General features: G+C 41.0%; 2 protein-coding genes across 4 annotated transcripts; both read left to right on the top strand.

Annotated features, from left to right (window-relative positions):
- Window positions 1-23: 23 nt before the first annotated feature.
- On the top strand, window positions 24-2,669 carry atpsckmt (fATP synthase c subunit lysine N-methyltransferase). The gene is made up of 4 exons (XM_047588954.1): window positions 24-544; window positions 833-970; window positions 1,085-1,135; window positions 2,070-2,669. The coding sequence occupies exons 1-4, from the start codon at window positions 269-271 to the stop codon at window positions 2,280-2,282; spliced, it is 678 nt and encodes a 225-aa protein (XP_047444910.1). The 5' UTR covers window positions 24-268; the 3' UTR covers window positions 2,283-2,669.
- Window positions 2,670-2,778: 109 nt separating this feature from the next.
- On the top strand, window positions 2,779-18,481 carry LOC125010371 (E3 ubiquitin-protein ligase MARCHF6-like). Of its 3 annotated transcripts, none has more exons than XM_047588952.1 (26): window positions 2,779-3,014; window positions 4,736-4,835; window positions 5,033-5,106; window positions 5,230-5,373; window positions 7,567-7,639; window positions 8,105-8,285; window positions 9,318-9,537; window positions 9,779-9,840; window positions 10,068-10,100; window positions 10,691-10,742; window positions 10,914-10,972; window positions 11,051-11,131; window positions 11,445-11,513; window positions 11,678-11,752; window positions 11,980-12,114; window positions 12,197-12,316; window positions 12,902-13,002; window positions 13,141-13,278; window positions 13,479-13,680; window positions 13,776-13,845; window positions 13,961-14,142; window positions 14,235-14,369; window positions 14,517-14,606; window positions 14,775-14,907; window positions 16,084-16,219; window positions 17,419-18,481. In XM_047588952.1, the coding sequence occupies exons 1-26, from the start codon at window positions 2,996-2,998 to the stop codon at window positions 17,501-17,503; spliced, it is 2,769 nt and encodes a 922-aa protein (XP_047444908.1). In that variant the 5' UTR covers window positions 2,779-2,995; the 3' UTR covers window positions 17,504-18,481. The 3 variants fall into 3 exon arrangements, with proteins under 3 accessions (XP_047444908.1, XP_047444907.1, XP_047444906.1); XM_047588951.1 differs by having other exon boundaries at window positions 9,285-9,537; window positions 9,782-9,840; XM_047588950.1 differs by having other exon boundaries at window positions 9,285-9,537.
- Window positions 18,482-18,718: the final 237 nt, after the last annotated feature.

The raw sequence follows: 18,718 nt of genomic DNA, 5'->3' as shown, positions 1-18,718 counted from the left end.
TTGTTATCAACACGGGCTGACAACACGGTCGCACAGGTCATCATGCACTAGAATAACAAGACTGTTACTTTTCCAGTAGCTAATCCCTTTGCTGTGTTTAATTAATACTTTAATTTTTTCATTTTTCGCAACTTGCGGTTTGTTTAAGAAATATTTCATTTTATTTATGACATGTTAACCTTGGATAGCGACTAGCAAGCTAGCTCCAGAACTGTCATTCATGGAGTCCAGCTAACGTTAGCTAGGTATATCTATAAAGTGTAACGCCATGTCACAAGAGGAGCTTTACTTCTCTCCGGAGCAGTCTAGTGGAGATTTCAAAGAGAGAAAAGCCAGAAGTCGCCTCGGTCTCGTCGTGACGGGGGTGGTGGGAGGCTCGCTCGTCGCCTTGTACGCCGTGGCTGCTCCTTTTGTCGCCCCTGCCCTGAGAAGAGTCTGCCTCCCGTTTGTCCCGGCCACCACAGCTCAGGTGGAGAACGTCCTGAAGGCGCTGCAGGCAAGATCTGGGACCCTGGTGGATATAGGGAGCGGAGATGGAAGGATAGTAAGTGCTGTTCCTCATAATTAACAATTCTAGTGACTGATTCTTTAAGTTCACACTTTACAAAACTGATACTTTAGCTTAGTTTTACTGTATTACTGTCTTTGAAGTTAAAGCATACCCTCCTATTTTTTAAACATATACTGTTTGAAAAACATTTACTGTCTAGCCTAACATGACACGCCTCAAGTACTTGCTGCAGAAACACAAGGATTACAAGACATTCTTTACATCGAAATGATTATATGTGCACATTTCTGAGACGCTCTGTTTCCCTTCTTCCTTTCTCAGGTGATCGCAGCAGCCAAACATGGGTTTCATGCGTCCGGCTTTGAGCTCAACCCCTGGCTGGTGTGGTATTCTCGCTACAAGGCCTGGAGAGAGGGAGTCCACCGCTCAACCTCCTTCCACATTTCTGACTTGTGGAAGGTCAGTCCTACCCCATTAGTCTGCTTTCTGTTACCGACATCAGGTGTCACTGAGTGTAACAAAACGACAGCATTAAAAACGTATATTGCCTTTCTTTCTCTCTTTTTTTCCTAGGTCAGTTTTGCTCAGTATTCCAACGTTGTCATTTTTGGTGTTCCTCAAATGGTGAGTTCTGCTTTTTGTCCTGCAGTCTTCAGTTTGTTCTCTGTGACAGTGACAATGACAGTAAAGGCTGTTCTTATTTTTCTCATTCGCTGATCAGGAATAACGTTATGACCACTGACAGGAGGAGTAAATAATATTGGCCATTTTGTGACAATACAATGTTCTGCTGGGAAACTTTTGGACCAGTGTTTGGACCTGATGTTCCTTTTAGGCATCCACCCATTCATGTGGATGTTACTTAGACACGTACCACCCACCTAGAACAGACCAGGAACCCCCACCCCACAGCGATGACACTCCTTGATGGCAGCAGCCCAGTTTAGGAACAACTCAAAAAACATGAAGAACAGCACAGGGTGTTGACCTTTCTGAGAGAAAGGTGTCAAAACACAGTGTGTTACAGTTTATGTTTTAAAGGTTACATAGCCTGAGACCAGTCAAGTTGACCATGCTGATTCCTGTCCACTGCTTAAAGTTCCTATAATGGCCACATGAGCACCAGAATGGATCCACAGAGCAATGGAAGAAGGTGGCCTGGTCTGATATATCGTGTTTTATTTTTCATCGCGTAATTGGGTGTGCATCACTTAGCTGGTGAACACTTGGGACCAGGAGGAGAGAATACTCCTTTGCTGTTGCTATGATGGTGGGCTTAGTCTGCAACAATGTTCATGTGCTGGTACCTATGAGAGTAACATTCACACAAATGCCAGGCTACATTTGTTATTACATGATCATCACTGTTACTCACTTAACTGGTTGGAGGTTTTAGTGTTGTAGACGATCGGCATAGTAGAGAAAAGTCACTAAAACAGTACAGTAAATTATCTCCATTACCCGGTATTCTGCTGCTTGATTTGATCTTAACAACTGAGCTTTGGAAATCCTAAAGTATTAGTCTTCATATTGTAAATGTTGCCGTCTGTTTCTGTAGATGGACCAGCTGGAGCTGAAGTTGGCAAGTGAGCTGCCGAGCACAGCCAAGGTGGTCGCCTGCCGCTTCCCCTTCCCTACCTGGGTCCCTGAACACACCACCGGCGAGGGCATAGACACTGTGTGGGTGTACAATGCCGAGACGTTTAAATCACACCTGCAACGTGGAATCAGAAGAGAGACATTGACAGAAAAATGCGACACATCAGATTGACACACTTAAACATGTACAGTTTGCTGTCAGATCTTGCTGAGGGGGACTTTCTGGTGTATTGACACCACTTCTTGAAAGTTGCTGGGGAACACAGCCTCACACAGTGCATTCATCATCGTATAACCTTTAGTTAAGGTTGAAAAAAGCAAGAAAGGCAAAGTGACTGGCTACATTTGTGTTAAAGTCAAGACAGTTTGCATTTGAGATGTAGATGCTTAAGACCAGACCAGGGATTGAAGAACATGTACACAATAATTTAAGTTCTAAATCATTAGGTCTAATAGTTGGATAACCTGTGGCTAAGATGCTGATCAAATTGCATTGTTTATACAATGTGTGAAAGCTTTAATGCAAACGTATTCATAATATATTTGTCTGTAAGAAATCTGACTGTTTTTTTGTCTGAATTTTTATTCAAACCTAATGCACTGTATCACATACCTTGTGTGCGATTGAAAATCATCAAGCCGGGTCATTGGGTGACATCTAGTGGTGAAAATGGCGCACGATCACGTGTTGTGACTATGAGTGTGTCCTGACCGCTAGCTGACAACCATGAAGTAAAACAAGCTTTATGTCATTTTGATAAGTGCGTTGACGTCAGCGACACTCGCAGCGTGAAGTAAAAACTAACCTGAAATGTTTACACATAGATAGCTAGCGGTCATCGCTGCATACTGCTGACTTAACCGGACTATTGTGGAGCAGTCAAGATGGACACCGCTGAGGAAGGTAGCTAATGGTGAAACTCCATTACACTAATTGTTAACGTTCAGTGCTTAAATCCCACTCTTAACACCATTGCATGTGTCACAGCCTAAGCCGCTATTAAATTCGGACGGCGGCAACGAAATAGCCCACGTTTCTTCCAAACTAACAGTTTCACTAGCATGAAAGAAACCGCTAGCCAGGTAGCTTACACCCGCTAGCCGTCAGCTTTTAAATAAAACCTGTCTCTGTTTTGCCCTCACAAACGTTCATGAACCGCACTTGAATTGCGGTGTCCACCACGGACGTCGCAGCGGAAGACATTTTAACAGTTGAGCCACACATACAGTGGCTAATTATCAAGTTACAAGTGAAGCGTGTAATAAATATAGCCAACGTAACCGTTATGCCAGCATTACGTATTGTCCCATAAACAAGCTACGTTTACATGGCGACCAGTCAGCGCTCCTTATTTTTTTGGCACTGTCCCATTGTATACAACCTCTGGAGTGAAATTCGTAAATTTGTTATCAATAATATTGAAAAAACAAACAAACAAAAAAACTTTAGGCTGTTTCGGTATGATGTGTTGTTCGGTTTCTTTGACTAAGGCATTCATTCATCATTAATCTCAGGTTATTACTGGCGAAATTTTACATTCATAAATGTAAGTTTACACATAAAAAGCTTTAATTTATTGCCTTTTACTGCGAGGTTGAGCAAAACTTTGTTTCCATTAAGTCCTCCCTTAATTACACGTTACAGTAAATAATATTGTAAACGCCTACTCATTTTTCATTCACGTAAGAGTGTGTAACTGCAGGCCATGAAGACAGGACAGGTTGATATTACTATTGTAACGATAATATTGACCTGCCTACCTCTGCCTACGTCTTATATTTTCAAACTGTCAGGTAACATCATCAGCTACATCTTGTATTTGTATTATCATCAGATTCTACATGTGTGCTTCAGTCAGATGTATGTAGCTATAACAAATGTATGTTTATCTTGTTTCTCCTGCTGTTCTTTCTTTTCTGTTTGTACCTGGCCGGTCTTAGGCAGATAGTTCCCTCTATATGACCTGGGTACAAATTCAGAAAACTTTATGCCACCGATGAAAAAGCTGGGTAAAAAATTAAGTAACAGAAGAAATACATAACATAAATAAAAATAATAAAAAAACAACACACCTGTAAGTAGTGCAAAAACGATTATGACCGAACATTGTTATACTCTTCTCAGGATTTCTTCCTGTTAAAAGGGAGTTTTTCCTTGACACCATCGCCTTCAGACTTGCTCTGGAGGATTCGGGTCGGTTTTTGTAAAGTGTCATGATACAATTTGTATTATTATGGACGCCATATACATAAATTAAATTGTATTGAATTGTTCCCATCTAACACATACAACAGTGTGTGCAGTGATGTGATTACTAAAAAGGACTCAGGGTTTCCTCACCAGAGTCATGCTCCTGCATCCTAATTATAGTCTCTTTATTTAAGTCTTCCAGTGACACAGGTAATCCAAGGATTATACTGTAGTTTGCCCTAGTCTGACCTGTCCTGCTTTGTTCACTGCAGTCACTTCCCGCACTAAAAATCATCACAAATGTATCAAATCAGTGTCATTGGGTCTGGATTAAGAAATGAAAAGAGAAGAAATGGATTGTCAGGTTAGTCAAATGAGATGTTGCAGAATCCGCGGCTGAGCCATGCTGATGTTGTTGTGTATGTGTTTAACAGCGGACATTTGTCGGGTATGTCGGTCAGAGGGGACCCAGGACAAACCGCTCTACCACCCCTGTGTTTGTACTGGCAGCATCAAATTCATCCACCAGGAATGGTATGTCAAACAGTGAGAAAATCAATCATTTAAGCAATGTTGTGATTCAGTTTCTCTTGACTTTTGTGTTAAGTTTTTTTGTATACCTAGTTTACACACACATTTTGGAGAGTCAGCAAGTGCTCACAAAATCATGAAAGAAGACGTTTCATCGCATATAAAGAGCGAACTCATCTGATGTCCTGTTGTTTTCACAGCTTACTGCAGTGGTTAAAACACAGCAGAAAAGAATACTGTGAATTATGCAAACACAGGTTTGCATTTACACCAAGTAAGTCCATTGTTTTCCAATGAATACGTTTCCTACATTAACAGTGCGTTCTCTTGTTTTGAGCTCTGATGATTAATTATAACTGTCCCTTTCTCTCAACTTCCACATTCCTCTTTTGTCCAGTCTACTCTCCAGACATGCCGTCTCGCCTGCCTGTGCAGGACATCTTTGCTGGGCTGGTCACCAGTATTGGAACTGCCATCAGATACTGGTTCCACTACACACTGGTGGCATTTGCCTGGCTCGGTGTGGTACCTCTCACAGCATGTAAGTCTCATCTTGGGTAAAACTTAGAAACAGACAGAAAACACACAAATTACAGTCACTCTTGCCAGTTGCAAAGTTTAGGGATAAGTTGATGTTACAGGTTATATAGAGCTTGATTTGTTAATTGACAGACTTAGCAACCATTTTGATAGTGGATTAATTGTTGTATTTTCTTTACAAAATATAAATAATTCAGTCTGAAACTACAAACCTCTGGATCTTTTTTAAACCTTTGATCAGACAAAACTATGGTTATTTGCATCCTTAGTTTTCAGCCACAAATGTCTGAAATATTAAATATTTTAATATTAAATAATATTTAACTAAGCTTACACTATCTTAGTTTGACACTTCTGGCAAGCATTTATCATTGGAAACCTGGCAGGTTTGTGTAATAACCCAACAGTCCTTTGAATTGACTCCCAGTCAGTTTTCTTTCCTGTGTTAAATTAATCACTTATACACTTACAGTGGGGGAAATAAGTATTTGATCCCCTGCTGAATTTGTAAGTTTGCCCACTTCCATAGAAATGATCAGACTCTGGTTTTTATGGTTGTTTACTGGTTATGGGTATAGACAGAATATCAGTCGAAAATGCATAAAAAACACACAATCTAAAAGTTATAAATTGTTATGTATTTTATTAAGGGAAATAAGTATTTGATCCCCAAGCACAACACAAGTCAGTACTTTGTAGAGAAACCTTTGTTGGCAAGCACAGCGATGAGACGTTTCTTGTAGTTGGTCACCAGGTTTGCACACAGCGCAGGAGGGATTTTGGCCCATTCATCTTTACAGACAGTCTCTAAATCCTTCAAGTTTCTTGGCTGCCTCTTGGAAACTCGGAGCTTCAGCTCCCTCCACAGGTTTTCGATCGGGTTAAGGTCTGGAGACTGACTAGGCCACTCCATGACCTTAATATGCTTCTTCTTGAGCCACTCCTTTGTTGTCCTGGCAGTATGTTTTGGGTCATTGTCATGTTGGAAAACCCACCCACGAGGCATCTTCAGTGTTCTTGCTGAGGAAAGAAGGTTTTTGTCCAAGATGTTACAGTACATGGCTGCATTCATTGGCCCCATAATGCGGTGAAGTTGCCCTGTACCCTTTGCTGAAAAACAGCCCCAAAACATGATGTTTCCACCTCCATGCTTAACCGTGGGTATGGTGTTGGTCATACTCACGTTTTTTCATCCTCCAAACACGGCGGGTCGAGTTAATGCCAAATAGCTCAACTTTGGTTTCGTCAGACCACAGCACTTTCTCCCAAGCCTTCTCTGAGTCATTTAGATGTTCACTGGCAAACTTAAGGCGGGCCTGTACATGTGCCTTCTTGAGCAGGGGACCTTGCGGGCACTGCAAGAGTTCAATCCATAACGGCGCAGTGTGTTGCCAACTGTTTTCTTGGTGACGGAGGTCCCAACTGCTTCCAGATCATTAACAAGCTCCTGCCGTGTTGTTTTAGGCTGCTCCCTCACCTTTCTCATCATCATCCTCACTCCATGAGGCGAGATTTTGCGGGGAGCTCCAGACCGAGGACAGTTGATGGTCCTTTTATGGGTCTTCCACTTGCGAATAATGGCACCAATAGTTGTCACCTTCTCACCAAGCCTTTTGCTGATGGTTTTGTAACCTATACCAGCCTTGTGCAGGTCTACAATCTTGTCCCTGACATCTTTTGACAGCTCTTTGGTCTTGCCCATGGTGCTGTAGAAGTTGGAATGTAAGAAACTGATTCTTAGAGCAGGTGTGCTTTATATACATGACGAGTTAAGATCAGGAGTATTGGTAATTAGTTGACTGAGCACAGCTGTGTGCCACATGCGCACCAGCCAATCTGTAGGAGCCTGAATTCTAAGTGAATTGTTGGGGATCAAATACTTATTTCCCTTAATAAAATACATAACAATTTGTAACTTTTAGATTGTGTGTTTTTTATGCATTTTCGATTGATATTCTGTCTATACCCATAACCAGTAAACAACCATAAAAACCAGAGTCTGATCATTTCTATGGAAGTGGGCAAACTTACAAATTCAGCAGGGGATCAAATACTTATTTCCCCCACTGTATACTCAAACTTAAACTGACATAAATATGTTAAATATGCAATAAAACACATGTTGGTATGTGTTAAAATCATGCTCATGGTGTTGAAATTGACATGAAATTTTCTATGTCTGGTTTCCTCACAGGTCGTATCTACAAGTGTTTATTTACTGGCTCCGTGAGCTCTCTCCTTACCCTGCCGTTAGATATGCTATCAACGTAAGTCTCTGGTCTTGGCCCTTCCTTTTCATATCTATCATATTGCTTTATTGGTGGTTTTCTTTGTGTGTTTCTATGTAGCGTGAGCTACATGTCATGTAGACTTGACCTGTTGAAATCAACGAATCAATGAAATAAACTTAAACATATAATGAATGGATTAAATATACAAAACGCACTGATATATAGTCAGTCAACTGCACCAATATAGGCTTACGGTATATAATTATACTGTATACATCATCAACCAATCGACTTCATTAAAAGAAGTATAATGCCAAAATATTACAATGCCAGTTATTAATAAACAGTAGTTATAGAAATGTATATTATTGCTATAAAGTTTTTAGTGAACCAAATGAGAAATCAGTTTTTCTCTCTATGTTCAACTGCCTGTAAAGATGTAAACATTGGAGTGGTTGTAAAAATATGGTGTAGAAACAACACAATGTGTCTTCCTTGCAGACAGAACCTGCTTGCTGACTGCCTCCAGGGCTGTTTTGTGGTCACGTGCACACTGTGTGCCTTCATCAGCCTGGTGTGGCTCAGAGAGCAGATTGTCCATGGTGGTGCCCCTCAGTGGTTAGAGCAGAATCAGCCTCCTCTGGTTCCCAACCAACCCAACGGCCCCGCACCTGCAAATGAGGTGAGCACAGTTTATGAAGAAATAGGTACATTGTTTGTCTGGAGTGGGAATGTAATGATTTACTAAAGCCTATCAGCTTTCCCATGGATCCTTCCACTGATGCACTCTGGCATAACTGGCACAGTTTCAGGTTAGCGTTCAAAATTACGTAATGCTCCCCCCCTTTTTTTTAGTTTGATTGTTTACTCCTAAAGTAAGGGTTGCTTAAAACTGAACATTTTTTATCACAAGTATTTTGACTAAAATTACCTACTACTCACTATTCAATACTGAGTTGTTTTAATGAGAAATCAATTACAGATAAACGAAATTCCAACACTAATGACAGAGTGGTATTTTGATTTATTTTCTATGTTTTAAAATTTCAAGACTATTATCTACCAAGCTGTGCTTGGTTACTGCCAGAAATCAAAGCTGAGTGTGGTTAATGAGCAAATAATAACAGATAAAAACAAAATGTCAAACTCACTATGACCGAGTGGTAAACAATTTTGACCTTTACTGAAGGATTTCTGATGTCGATTATGACAGAATTTCACACTATTATCTATCAGAAGTCCACCTTCTCCATGTTCCCTCCCTGAATCCCTTGTATTGAATCTTTCTATCAGTCTTTTATACTCCTGTAAAAATAGTCACAATAGCAAATTTCTTAATTGGACACGATTCATTCATGGATCATAAATGTCAGTACAGCAAGTAATTCAGTGTGGCAAAAAATACCTTTAATGGTACGAATGCACCTAAATCACATCAAAGAAAAAACAACAATTATAGGTTGACTGTGACGTTATCTCTATTCACCTGTGCCTGCATGAAAATGTGAGCAAACAGCCAGCTGACACCAATGTTATTTACCTGCTTTAAAGCAAATCACACTTCATACCAGCAGGCGGCAGTAATTTGTATTCTCCTACAAGAATCTGGATAGAAAATACAACTTTAGTGGTAGAAGAATACTACAACCATGTTAATTGTAGGTATTACATGGTTCTGCAGGGTGCAGGTGGTAACGGTGCCGTTAATGCACAGGCTGCTGCAGATGCTGCAGCTGCCCAGAACCCTGCAGACGTGGCTCCAGACAGGCTGGCACCAGCCAACCCTCATGAAGCCGGCAACAACGGAGAGGAGGCTGAACTGGATGAAGATGAAGATGACGACGATGGAGAGGACGATGACGAAGAGGAAGAAGAGGATGACGATGAGGAAGGCAGGGAAGAAGATGCTGCCGATGCCAATAATGCAGGGCAAGGTCAGTGATCATTTAAACAGAACTGATGTTCATTTTGAAACAGGAGAAAATACTCACAGCTCAACTGAAGGGAAGTTCCAGTCTTCTTTTTGAGGATGCAGCTTTTGAGGACGCTTGACTGTGTATAGAGATTGTGTTTATGTTGTTGACCTAAGTAAAGATTTTTGTGAACTGTCTTTTCCAATCCCCTAAAAGTACACAGTAGTTGTTCCTTACTGTGTCTGTTGTGTCTGCTTTCCAGAAGATTTGAACTGGAATGCCCTGGAGTGGGACCGTGCAGCAGAAGAGCTGACATGGGAAAGGGTGGGAAATTTCATTTTTTTAGTCTATTCTTTGTGTTCTGCAAAGTGGTGTGACGAAGCTAGGACACATCCTACATGAGGAGAAATTTGTAGTGTGCATACACAATACTCCTAATTCCTTCTTCTTTTGGTAATTTGTAGCTGACCTGTGGTAGAATCGATAAATGTGTCGGTGTCATATGTTTTTTTAAGAGTTGATTCTAATGCACCGCTCTGTTTGTGTTGCAGATGCTAGGACTGGATGGGTCTCTAGTTTTTCTGGTAAATACACACTCTTTCTGATGCTACTCCTTTACACAGTGTAAAATGTGAGTCACCAAAAGTTAGGAATTAAATGGAAGTATGTTGGCAATCAATTCTTCCTTTCAGCATTTGAACTTATATTTGGATGTTAAAATAATATGGAGTAGGACCTGTCTTTTTACATTACAGATATTACACCAATATTCAATTGTAGCAAGCAACTTGAAGTATTGTGCCTTGTTAAATCACTACCAAAGATGAAACATTGTCAAAATCAGCTGGCCTGTTCCACAGTATAACTGAGGATTCACCTGCCACCCACATTATCTGTGCAACCTCACCTTAATGCTTTCTGATTTCTCCAGAAGAAGAATCTGTTAGAAGGCTCTCATTGAAACATTAACACGGAGTGATATAAAGTCCAAAAATACATGTATGTTCCTTTGGAACCCTTTTTCCAGAAGATTACAGAAATATTGAGGTTTCAAAATAATTCCATAGTCTGAATTTGTCTTAGTTCATATTCATTAGGCAATTTCAAAAGGCATAGGCAGCTGTATTGCCACTGTTTGATATTAACAGATGCATCTTTTGTGTGTTTTGTCTAGGAGCATGTCTTCTGGGTTGTGTCTCTCAACACACTCTTCATCCTGGTCTTTGGTAAGTCAAACTCACATGGATTACCTTTAAGAAACGATGAGGCTTTCTGTCCGTGTTCTGTGCTACACACACAGTATAAGCCATAGGTCAGTGATGGAAGTCTGAGACAATCCCTCTTAAGTTTCTCTACACTATCAGCTTTAAAATGAGACTGTTTTTTTTTTCCTCTAGCTTTTTGCCCATACCACATTGGCCATTTCTCAGTGGTTGGACTGGGTTTTGAGGACTACGTAAGTGCTCACACTCTTTGAATTCCATAGCAGTATTTGAGTGTGCACTGCACTGAAGGAATGTATTTGACGATGCAGGTCAAAGCCTCACACTTTGATGGCCTCATCACCACTGTCCTGGGGTACATCCTCTTGGCCGGAGCACTCATTGTCTGCCATGTATCCTCTACATATTACAAATTTATAAATGTCATTTTATAAATGCTGCCTCATGGACATAGGGTGTAGTTGTTGAACGAGTGATGTAATTTGTGTTTAGATGTGTTATGTACAGTATAGATTCTATTTAAAATGTATGTTATGTTTGTCTTAAGTCTATTATAATAAATCTGTTTCACATTCCCTTAATCAGTTCCGTAGTCAGACAAAAGTCTGACACTAGTGTCCCATTTTGCTTGTGTGTGTACTGTATCTAAGTGTGCTCATGTTAAATGATATGTGTCCTGTGAGTCCTTAACTTTGCCTCCTCCAGGCATTGGCTTCTTTAGTGAAGTTCCAGCGATCCAGACGCCTTTTGGGTGTCTGCTACATCGTCGTCAAGGTAAACTAGAGAGGCGCAGATCTGATGTATTCTCAGTAATCTCTTCTTATTCTGTGTTTATCAAGCTAGCGAAGCTGGGTGGAAACAGTAATTAGGAAAATTATAATTGCATCAAAACAGCAACTAAATGGCAAGCGTTTTTTTTTTTTTTTTATATGACGCAGGTGTCCCTGCTGGTTGTCATGGAGATCGGCTTGTTCCCGCTGATTTGTGGTTGGTGGCTGGATATTTGTTCACTGGTAAGGCAAACATGCAGAATGAAGTCAGTTGATCTTGCTGGCACGGCCACGTACTGGCACTTACTGACTAACCAAATAGACTGCAGTGATGATGATGATGACGATGATGTGTGTGCAAATTTGATCAAAAGAACTAAATCTCAAAGTTCTACTAATAACTGCAAGTTGTAAAAACACACCGTGATTCTGTCATTTGTATTAAAAAGCAGTCCTGTTTTTTATTACAGGAGATGTTTGATGCTACACTGAAGGACAGAGAGCAGAGCTTTGACACCGCTCCTGGTACCACCATGTTCCTCCACTGGCTGGTTGGTATGGTCTACGTCTTTTACTTCGCCTCCTTCATCCTTCTCCTCAGAGAGGTAAATGAAAATCAAAAGAGGTCACCATCAAGTCACATTCATGTAAAAAAAAAAAGTCTTAAGCTGGGTCGTGTGTGTGAAGGTGCTCCGACCAGGTGTGCTGTGGTTCCTGAGGAACCTGAATGATCCTGACTTCAACCCAGTCCAAGAGATGATCCACCTGCCCATCTACCGACACCTCCGGAGGTTTATACTCTCCGTGGTTAGTTAAATATCCTCCGTCAACAACCTCCACATTTCTCTTTAGTACTAATTTGACCGCAGCAATGAGCTCAGACTAAACAGATATGAGATTTTTGTTTAAACTATTACTAATACAAATGCTTTGATCACTGTTTAATAAAATTTGATAATTTTTTTAAGATTTCTTAAGAAATCTTAGATCTGTCACAGCCTGCGCAAATAAAACCAAAGCTGTCTGAAAGACTAGATACCAATAGAGCAAAAGCATTTTTCCAACTAAAATAAGATATTTCTTCAGTTTCTTTTTCAAATACAGGTTGAAGTTGTTGCACACATGTCAACTGGTTGAATTACTTGTAGGTAAACATGACAAACAGTCCTGACATTTCAGTGTAGAAATATTGTGGGCGGCTAGAACCAGGGATACTGGGAAAGACTTATTGCTGTTTTTCTCTCAGATTGTAATGTCAGACATCCTTCTATATTGGTTGATCTGAACACTTCCACAAAGGACATATGTTTGTCAGTTGTAATTCGACCTTGTAATTCTCTTAGGGATATTTAGCATTTTTTTGTTGTTGTTTTTTTGCATGTGTTTTTCTAGGTGGTGTTTGGTTCCATAGTCCTGCTGATGCTCTGGCTGCCTATCAGAATCATTAAACTCCTCTTCCCGACCTTCCTTCCCTACAATGTCATGCTTTACAGGTATGTTAAATAACCAACATTCCCCTGTGGAAAACCTAAAGGTGACGTCAGATAGAACCTGAAACAGAATACCTCTAGTGAAAGTGAGCTACTATCTGTATTGACATGTGTATTATAAAGTGAGTTCTGCTTGTGCAGCGATGCCCCGGTCAGCGAGCTGTCGTTGGAGCTGCTGTTACTCCAGGTTGTTCTGCCGGCGTTGCTGGAGCAGGGCCACACTCGCCAGTGGCTCAAACGCCTCGTCCACGCCTGGACATTCACAGCTGGATACGTCCTGTAAGGCTGAAGATGCACACAATAGAACATACATTGACTATTTATACATAAGCAGGTACAATGAATACATTACATACAGTTTGCTTTCTTTTCATGCCTGTCATGTTTATTGATTGGTAAAACACAGCAGTGTTTTTTACTTGTCTGAGTGATAAACAGAGTAATAAAGGGAAGTAATTGCTCAAATGTCTCTCCAACAGTGACCTTCACTCATACCTGCTGGGGGACTACGAAGACGATGACAACCAGCCAAATAACCCACCTGGTCACCACAACAACAACAACAACAATCGCATCCCTGGTCTAGGGGAGGGCCTTCACGCTGCCCATCAAGCCATCCTGCAGCAGGGCGGTCCTGTGGGCTTCCGGCCGTACCACAGGCCCATCAACTTCCCTCTGAAGGTGACCGAGACCTGCACAGTTGATCACATCAGAGCCACAGCGGTTTTACCTGTCATCACTTTAAAAATTGTCATTTTGTGTGTCTCCTTGTTTAGATCGTCCTGCTGATTGTCTTGATGTGTGTGACGCTGTTACTAGCTAGTCTGATCTGCCTTACGTTGCCGGGTAAGCCACAAGCAGGCACTGTCTGCCTTTTGCCTTTCCACTTCCCCGATCTGTTATAGATGCGTCTCTTTTTTCTCTTTTCCCCACCTTATCCTGTCCTCTTCCTGTTCCACAGTGTGTGTGGGTCGTTGGATGATGTCCATCTGGATGGGCAGCGCTATGGTTCATGAGCTGTACACAGCCGCCAGTGGTCTGTACGTCTGCTGGCTGGCCATCCGAGCAGCCACAGTGATGCTGTCCTGGATGCCTCAGGGACGGACGGTCATCATGCTCAAAGTCAATGAGTGGACTCTCATGGTAATGTGGATGTTGTCGGCCAGTGGCAAAACTATAGCTCCCTATGTGATGTGTTGTATTTTAATGTGGATGTGATGTCTTGTCGAGAACAGATCCTTAAGACTGTGGTGGTAGCTGTGATGTTAGCTGGAGTGATTCCTCTACTGTTGGGTCTGCTGTTTGAGCTGGTCATTGTTGCTCCTCTCAGAGTCCCCCTGGACCAGACACCTCTCTTCTACCCCTGGCAGGTAGGACTATATGTATATGACAGATTAAATTATACGTATTAGGGCTGTGTTTCTTAAGGAGGCATGCATGTCACTTTAAAACTAGACAGATGAAACTTTATGCGGGTTTAATTCACTGTAATTTTAATAACTGCTCTGTGTGTGTAGGACTGGGCCTTGGGCGTTCTTCATGCTAAAATCATTGCTGCCATAACACTGATGGGCCCTCAGTGGTGGCTTAAGACCGTCATCGAGCAGGTGAGCCTCACATTGTTCATGTTAATTGAGTCAACAAGAACAGAAACACTGCTATTTGATGCATGTGCTTTCCATATGTAGCTGGCTTTTTTTTTAGAATTAAGGAGAAAATCAATTGAGCTTGCATAGGAAAGAAGGGAGACACATCAGTATCGCTCTCTCCTCCAGGTGTATGCCAACGGCATCAGAAATATCGACCTCCATTTCATTGTGCGAAGGCTGGCTGCCCCAGTCATCTGTGTCCTGCTGCTGTCTCTCTGTGTGCCCTACACCATCTCTAAAGGTCTTACACCACTGCTGGGTAAGTCCCAATGCAGCTTTGTTCAGCACGGACTTTCTGGGACCTTATTTGTGCCACAACAACCATTTCAAGATAGGATCAGGTTTCAGGATAGTAGAGGAAAGGTGTTTATGATGGACAGATGCTTTTTATTGTAGCATTTTGTGACAGATAACATTTTAAATAATAAATTGTTACTTGCAGAGTGAAGTTAAATCGTCACTATCTGTGCTAATTAATGACAAAATATAATGAACAATACTTTTCCTAATGACATTGCATAAAAGTGATGTCTTTTGGTGGACAGTATCATTGGTTAGTGGTAAATAAACAAAAGGATTTATTAACTAAGTAATCAATTTTGCAGCTCTGCCTGGACAGATAGTGAAATAGGGTTAGGGCTAGGATTTAAGTTTTATTGGTCATTCAGATACTATACTGATTAAATAAATCAAAATATGTCTCAAATATATATAACAATCAGGTCCAGGGCTATTGATTGTATGAGGTGCTGATCAATAGTCAGTGTATTACTTAGAGACACCAGAGCAGAAAAGATTCCTAGTACGGAAGTGAAGCAGTGAACTGCTGTGGATGGTGCCTTCAAAGCAACTAGACGCCACTGACACAGACATTTTACCATGAAGAGCACGGTTTTGCTTTTATAAGACAATGAGCCAGGTCTAAACTAATACATAATATTACATGGTAGCATCCAGCAGTAGACCAGGAACATTTACAATTTAACTTTAATGTGCAATTTTGAGCAACTAAACATCAGCTTTTATCTGTTGCCTATGTACTCCTGGTTATTGCCAACATAAGAATGCATGCCCATCGTCTCTAATTTGGACACAGGGCTCATTGGGGACTACTTTTTATGCAAAGCCTAATCATGGAACCAATATAGCGTTTTTGATGTTGACTTGGACAAGAGTTGCATTTAAACTACTAGTCAATTAGGAATTTCCAGCCCTTGTGAGACTAAAGATTTAAGCTGTTGTTGAGACCAAGGTGTTGCTGATTGTATTTGTCTTTTCTGCATCATGCCAAATGATTTGTTTTTTGCTTTCCCCATCTGCTGTCACCCTCTCCAGTCATCAGTTCCTCTTGGCCAGGACATTCCAGACAAACGCGCTCACGAAGAGCAGATTCTGTCTCTGTGCTCACTTTCTCTTTGTCTCTCATTCTTTGCAGGAGTCCAGCCAGAGATGCAGACACTGGTGGAGAGGAGAATCTATCCGTTTCTGCTGATGGTGGTCATGCTGCTGGCCATTCTGTTCTTTCAGATACGACAGTTCAAACGTCTCTATGAACACATCAAAAATGACAAGTCAGTAGGCCTTGAACATTTCCTGTGTGAACTTTCATATGAAGACCAGGAGCTCTGTTTGATCCCAGTCTATCTATTTACCAGTTAATAGTAGTAGTGCAGTCAGTAGTCAGCAGACTGTGTGTGTAACAGCTGGTTTGATGTCAGTCAGTATTGGTCAGTATTTCATAAATGTCTTTCCCGTGCCAACAAAGACAGGTGATACCACCACCTTTTTTATGACAGGACCTTCATTTTGTCAAGTTAGTTAGGACATAGATAATTTGCTGTATAATCCACTATATCACAATACCAGTGGGTTCAGTAGTTTACATAGTTCAAACAGCACAATTCCAGAAATGTATGTTGTGTTTTAAGAAGCTTCATATGGGCCCTTTGTGTGATATCATGGGATAATTTAAAGAAATCAACTCAGAAACAAACAAACAAAAAAAAACTGTGGTCCTCCCCTCTTTGGGAGTAACTTTTGAAATGCCCAAAGTTACTACAGTGGTCTCTACAAACAAGTCTCTGAAAGTATAAACACAATGGGACCATGCAGGAGACACGGATTCTCTGCAGGAGACAAAAAAAGTACAAGCCAGTCCCATAGCAAAGGAACCCTGGGAAGACACTGCAGATTATGTCAATATACTGAAGCAACATGCCAAGACGTCAGACAGTCATACAGGAAGTTAAAGCAAAGGGGCCTCCACACGGAGACCGCACTTTGAATTGACTTTATTGAAATTGTCACTGAACAAAATAGACACTGTGAGCAGACTCCTAACGTTCAGGAAGACTAATAGAAACTTGTGAGTAATGTGAGTTAACACAGTCTGCTAAAATTCTATTTTCTGCAACAACAGGTGGACTGTCAAAACAGTTTTACTAAAATTTCAACTGTCGTAGCTTGATAGCTGTATCCATGCTAGCTTGAGTGTCCTGTACAAAAAGGGTTGGACAAATACACACCAAGGTACGGGTTTATGTTGTTTCTATCACTCAGCTCTAGTGAACATGCTTCATAGTGACAAATAAGACAGTCTTTACTTCTCCCCTTCTGGGGAGGCATCAAATGAAGAATAAAAGAGCTGCAAAGCCCACTGCGACAAAAGTAGAAATTTAAAAGAACCAACAATCAGGAATCCTACTTTCAGTGGTGTGTGAACTTATGTTTCTTCTGTATCAGTGAATCGTATTTTCTGTTCCTCCTCCAGGTACCTGGTTGGGCAGAGACTTGTGAACTACGAGCGTAAGACAGGCAGGAGCACGGCCACCTCCTCTTACAGCACATCCTCATAGAGCTTACGCCCCTGATGAGGGGTCAGTGGAGCTGACTCACCTTCCACGGGCACCGTGGGCCCCTGCGGTGAAACCTTTTAGTTTTTCTCCTTATGTGGCTGTCAACTTCAAACACAACCTTTAAACTTTTCACTGCAGCCCAGTCCTTTTATTCACCAACATCTCCCACAGTCACAGCTTGGGAGACACATACATAGAAGACAAACAAAAAACTGTCTGACTAGACTTCAAGGAAAATTTGAATTTCACAACAAGGTTACTAAACCTTGAAACCTGCGAATACTGTCAGCGTGGTCGAAGCTGCCTGACTGTCCATCCTGTGAACTGTGTTTGTATTTTTTGTTCCCCAACACAGCTGATATTTTACTTTATTTTACTAGGCTTTGGTCAGGTCAGTTAAGAGCTGCTTTTACCTCAGACCGTGCTTCCCTTAGAATGTTTGTTGTGAAATGCTGCCTAGGTCTCACAGACCCTATTCGGAACTATGGAGGAGATATTTGGACTGTCATGGGAAGGCCTCCGTGTTCATGTTCTCATTGCTGATTTTTTTTTTCTCAAATGACACCTGTAATTAAATTTAGGTCGTCAGTCATAAGGAGGGACATAGAAGATGTAGCAACCAGGTTTGTTTTCTTTTTAGATGTTTTTATTAGATGAGTTTTCATTGATTTTTAGTGTTATATTTCTGGAGTGAGCTAGATAGTACTCTGAGGATTCCTTTGAACTCAAGATGTAGGAAAAGAGAAGAAGAGGATTTTTTTTTTGCCACTGCCTAGAGCAGGTTTTCTTTTTTATTCTGTGTCATTGAGTTTTATTAACTGGTCTATGTTCTACCCTCCTGAGATTCTGGTTGGTTTCACAAGTTTTATATAAAAGTGAATACACTAACAGGAGAGGCAAGGTTCTCAACCCGAAAAAAAGTCCAAAAGTCCGTTTTCAGCTGTGTCTTTATTAAAAATTTATATTTTTTGACATGAACAGCAGCGTTTCAGCTTGTTTTTGCTAAGGCTGTTAACCATTTACACACTAAACTTGTTAAATCTACTACTGAGCAGCAAAGAACACACAGGCATGCCAGCCAAAGAAGAAACAGTAAACTGTTTCTGTCTGTGAGGTTAAACTACTTACCCTCGATATATAATACATAAATATAGAACACTTCACTTTTTGTTCTCAGTTAATACACTTCTAAATGCGCGATTGACATGACATTTT

Source organism: Mugil cephalus, chromosome 7, assembly GCF_022458985.1.
Source record: "Mugil cephalus isolate CIBA_MC_2020 chromosome 7, CIBA_Mcephalus_1.1, whole genome shotgun sequence".
NCBI lineage: Eukaryota > Metazoa > Chordata > Actinopteri > Mugiliformes > Mugilidae > Mugil > Mugil cephalus.
Note: the sequence above shows the minus strand (reverse complement) of the source record. Positions and strands in the feature narration are given on the sequence as shown.

Excerpts from the sequence above, each read along its gene's own strand:
- atpsckmt (XM_047588954.1), top strand. The coding sequence starts at position 269 with ATGTCACAAGAGGAGCTTTACTTCTCTCCGGAGCAGTCTAGTGGAGAT. Across the intron at positions 971-1,084 it reads ACATTTCTGACTTGTGGAAG|GTCAGTTTTGCTCAGTATTC; the intron begins GTCAGTCCTACC and ends TTTTTTTCCTAG. Across the intron at positions 1,136-2,069 it reads TTTTTGGTGTTCCTCAAATG|ATGGACCAGCTGGAGCTGAA; the intron begins GTGAGTTCTGCT and ends CTGTTTCTGTAG.
- LOC125010371 (XM_047588950.1), top strand. Across the intron at positions 10,101-10,690 it reads ATGGGTCTCTAGTTTTTCTG|GAGCATGTCTTCTGGGTTGT; the intron begins GTAAATACACAC and ends TGTTTTGTCTAG. Across the intron at positions 10,743-10,913 it reads ACTCTTCATCCTGGTCTTTG|CTTTTTGCCCATACCACATT; the intron begins GTAAGTCAAACT and ends TTTTTCCTCTAG.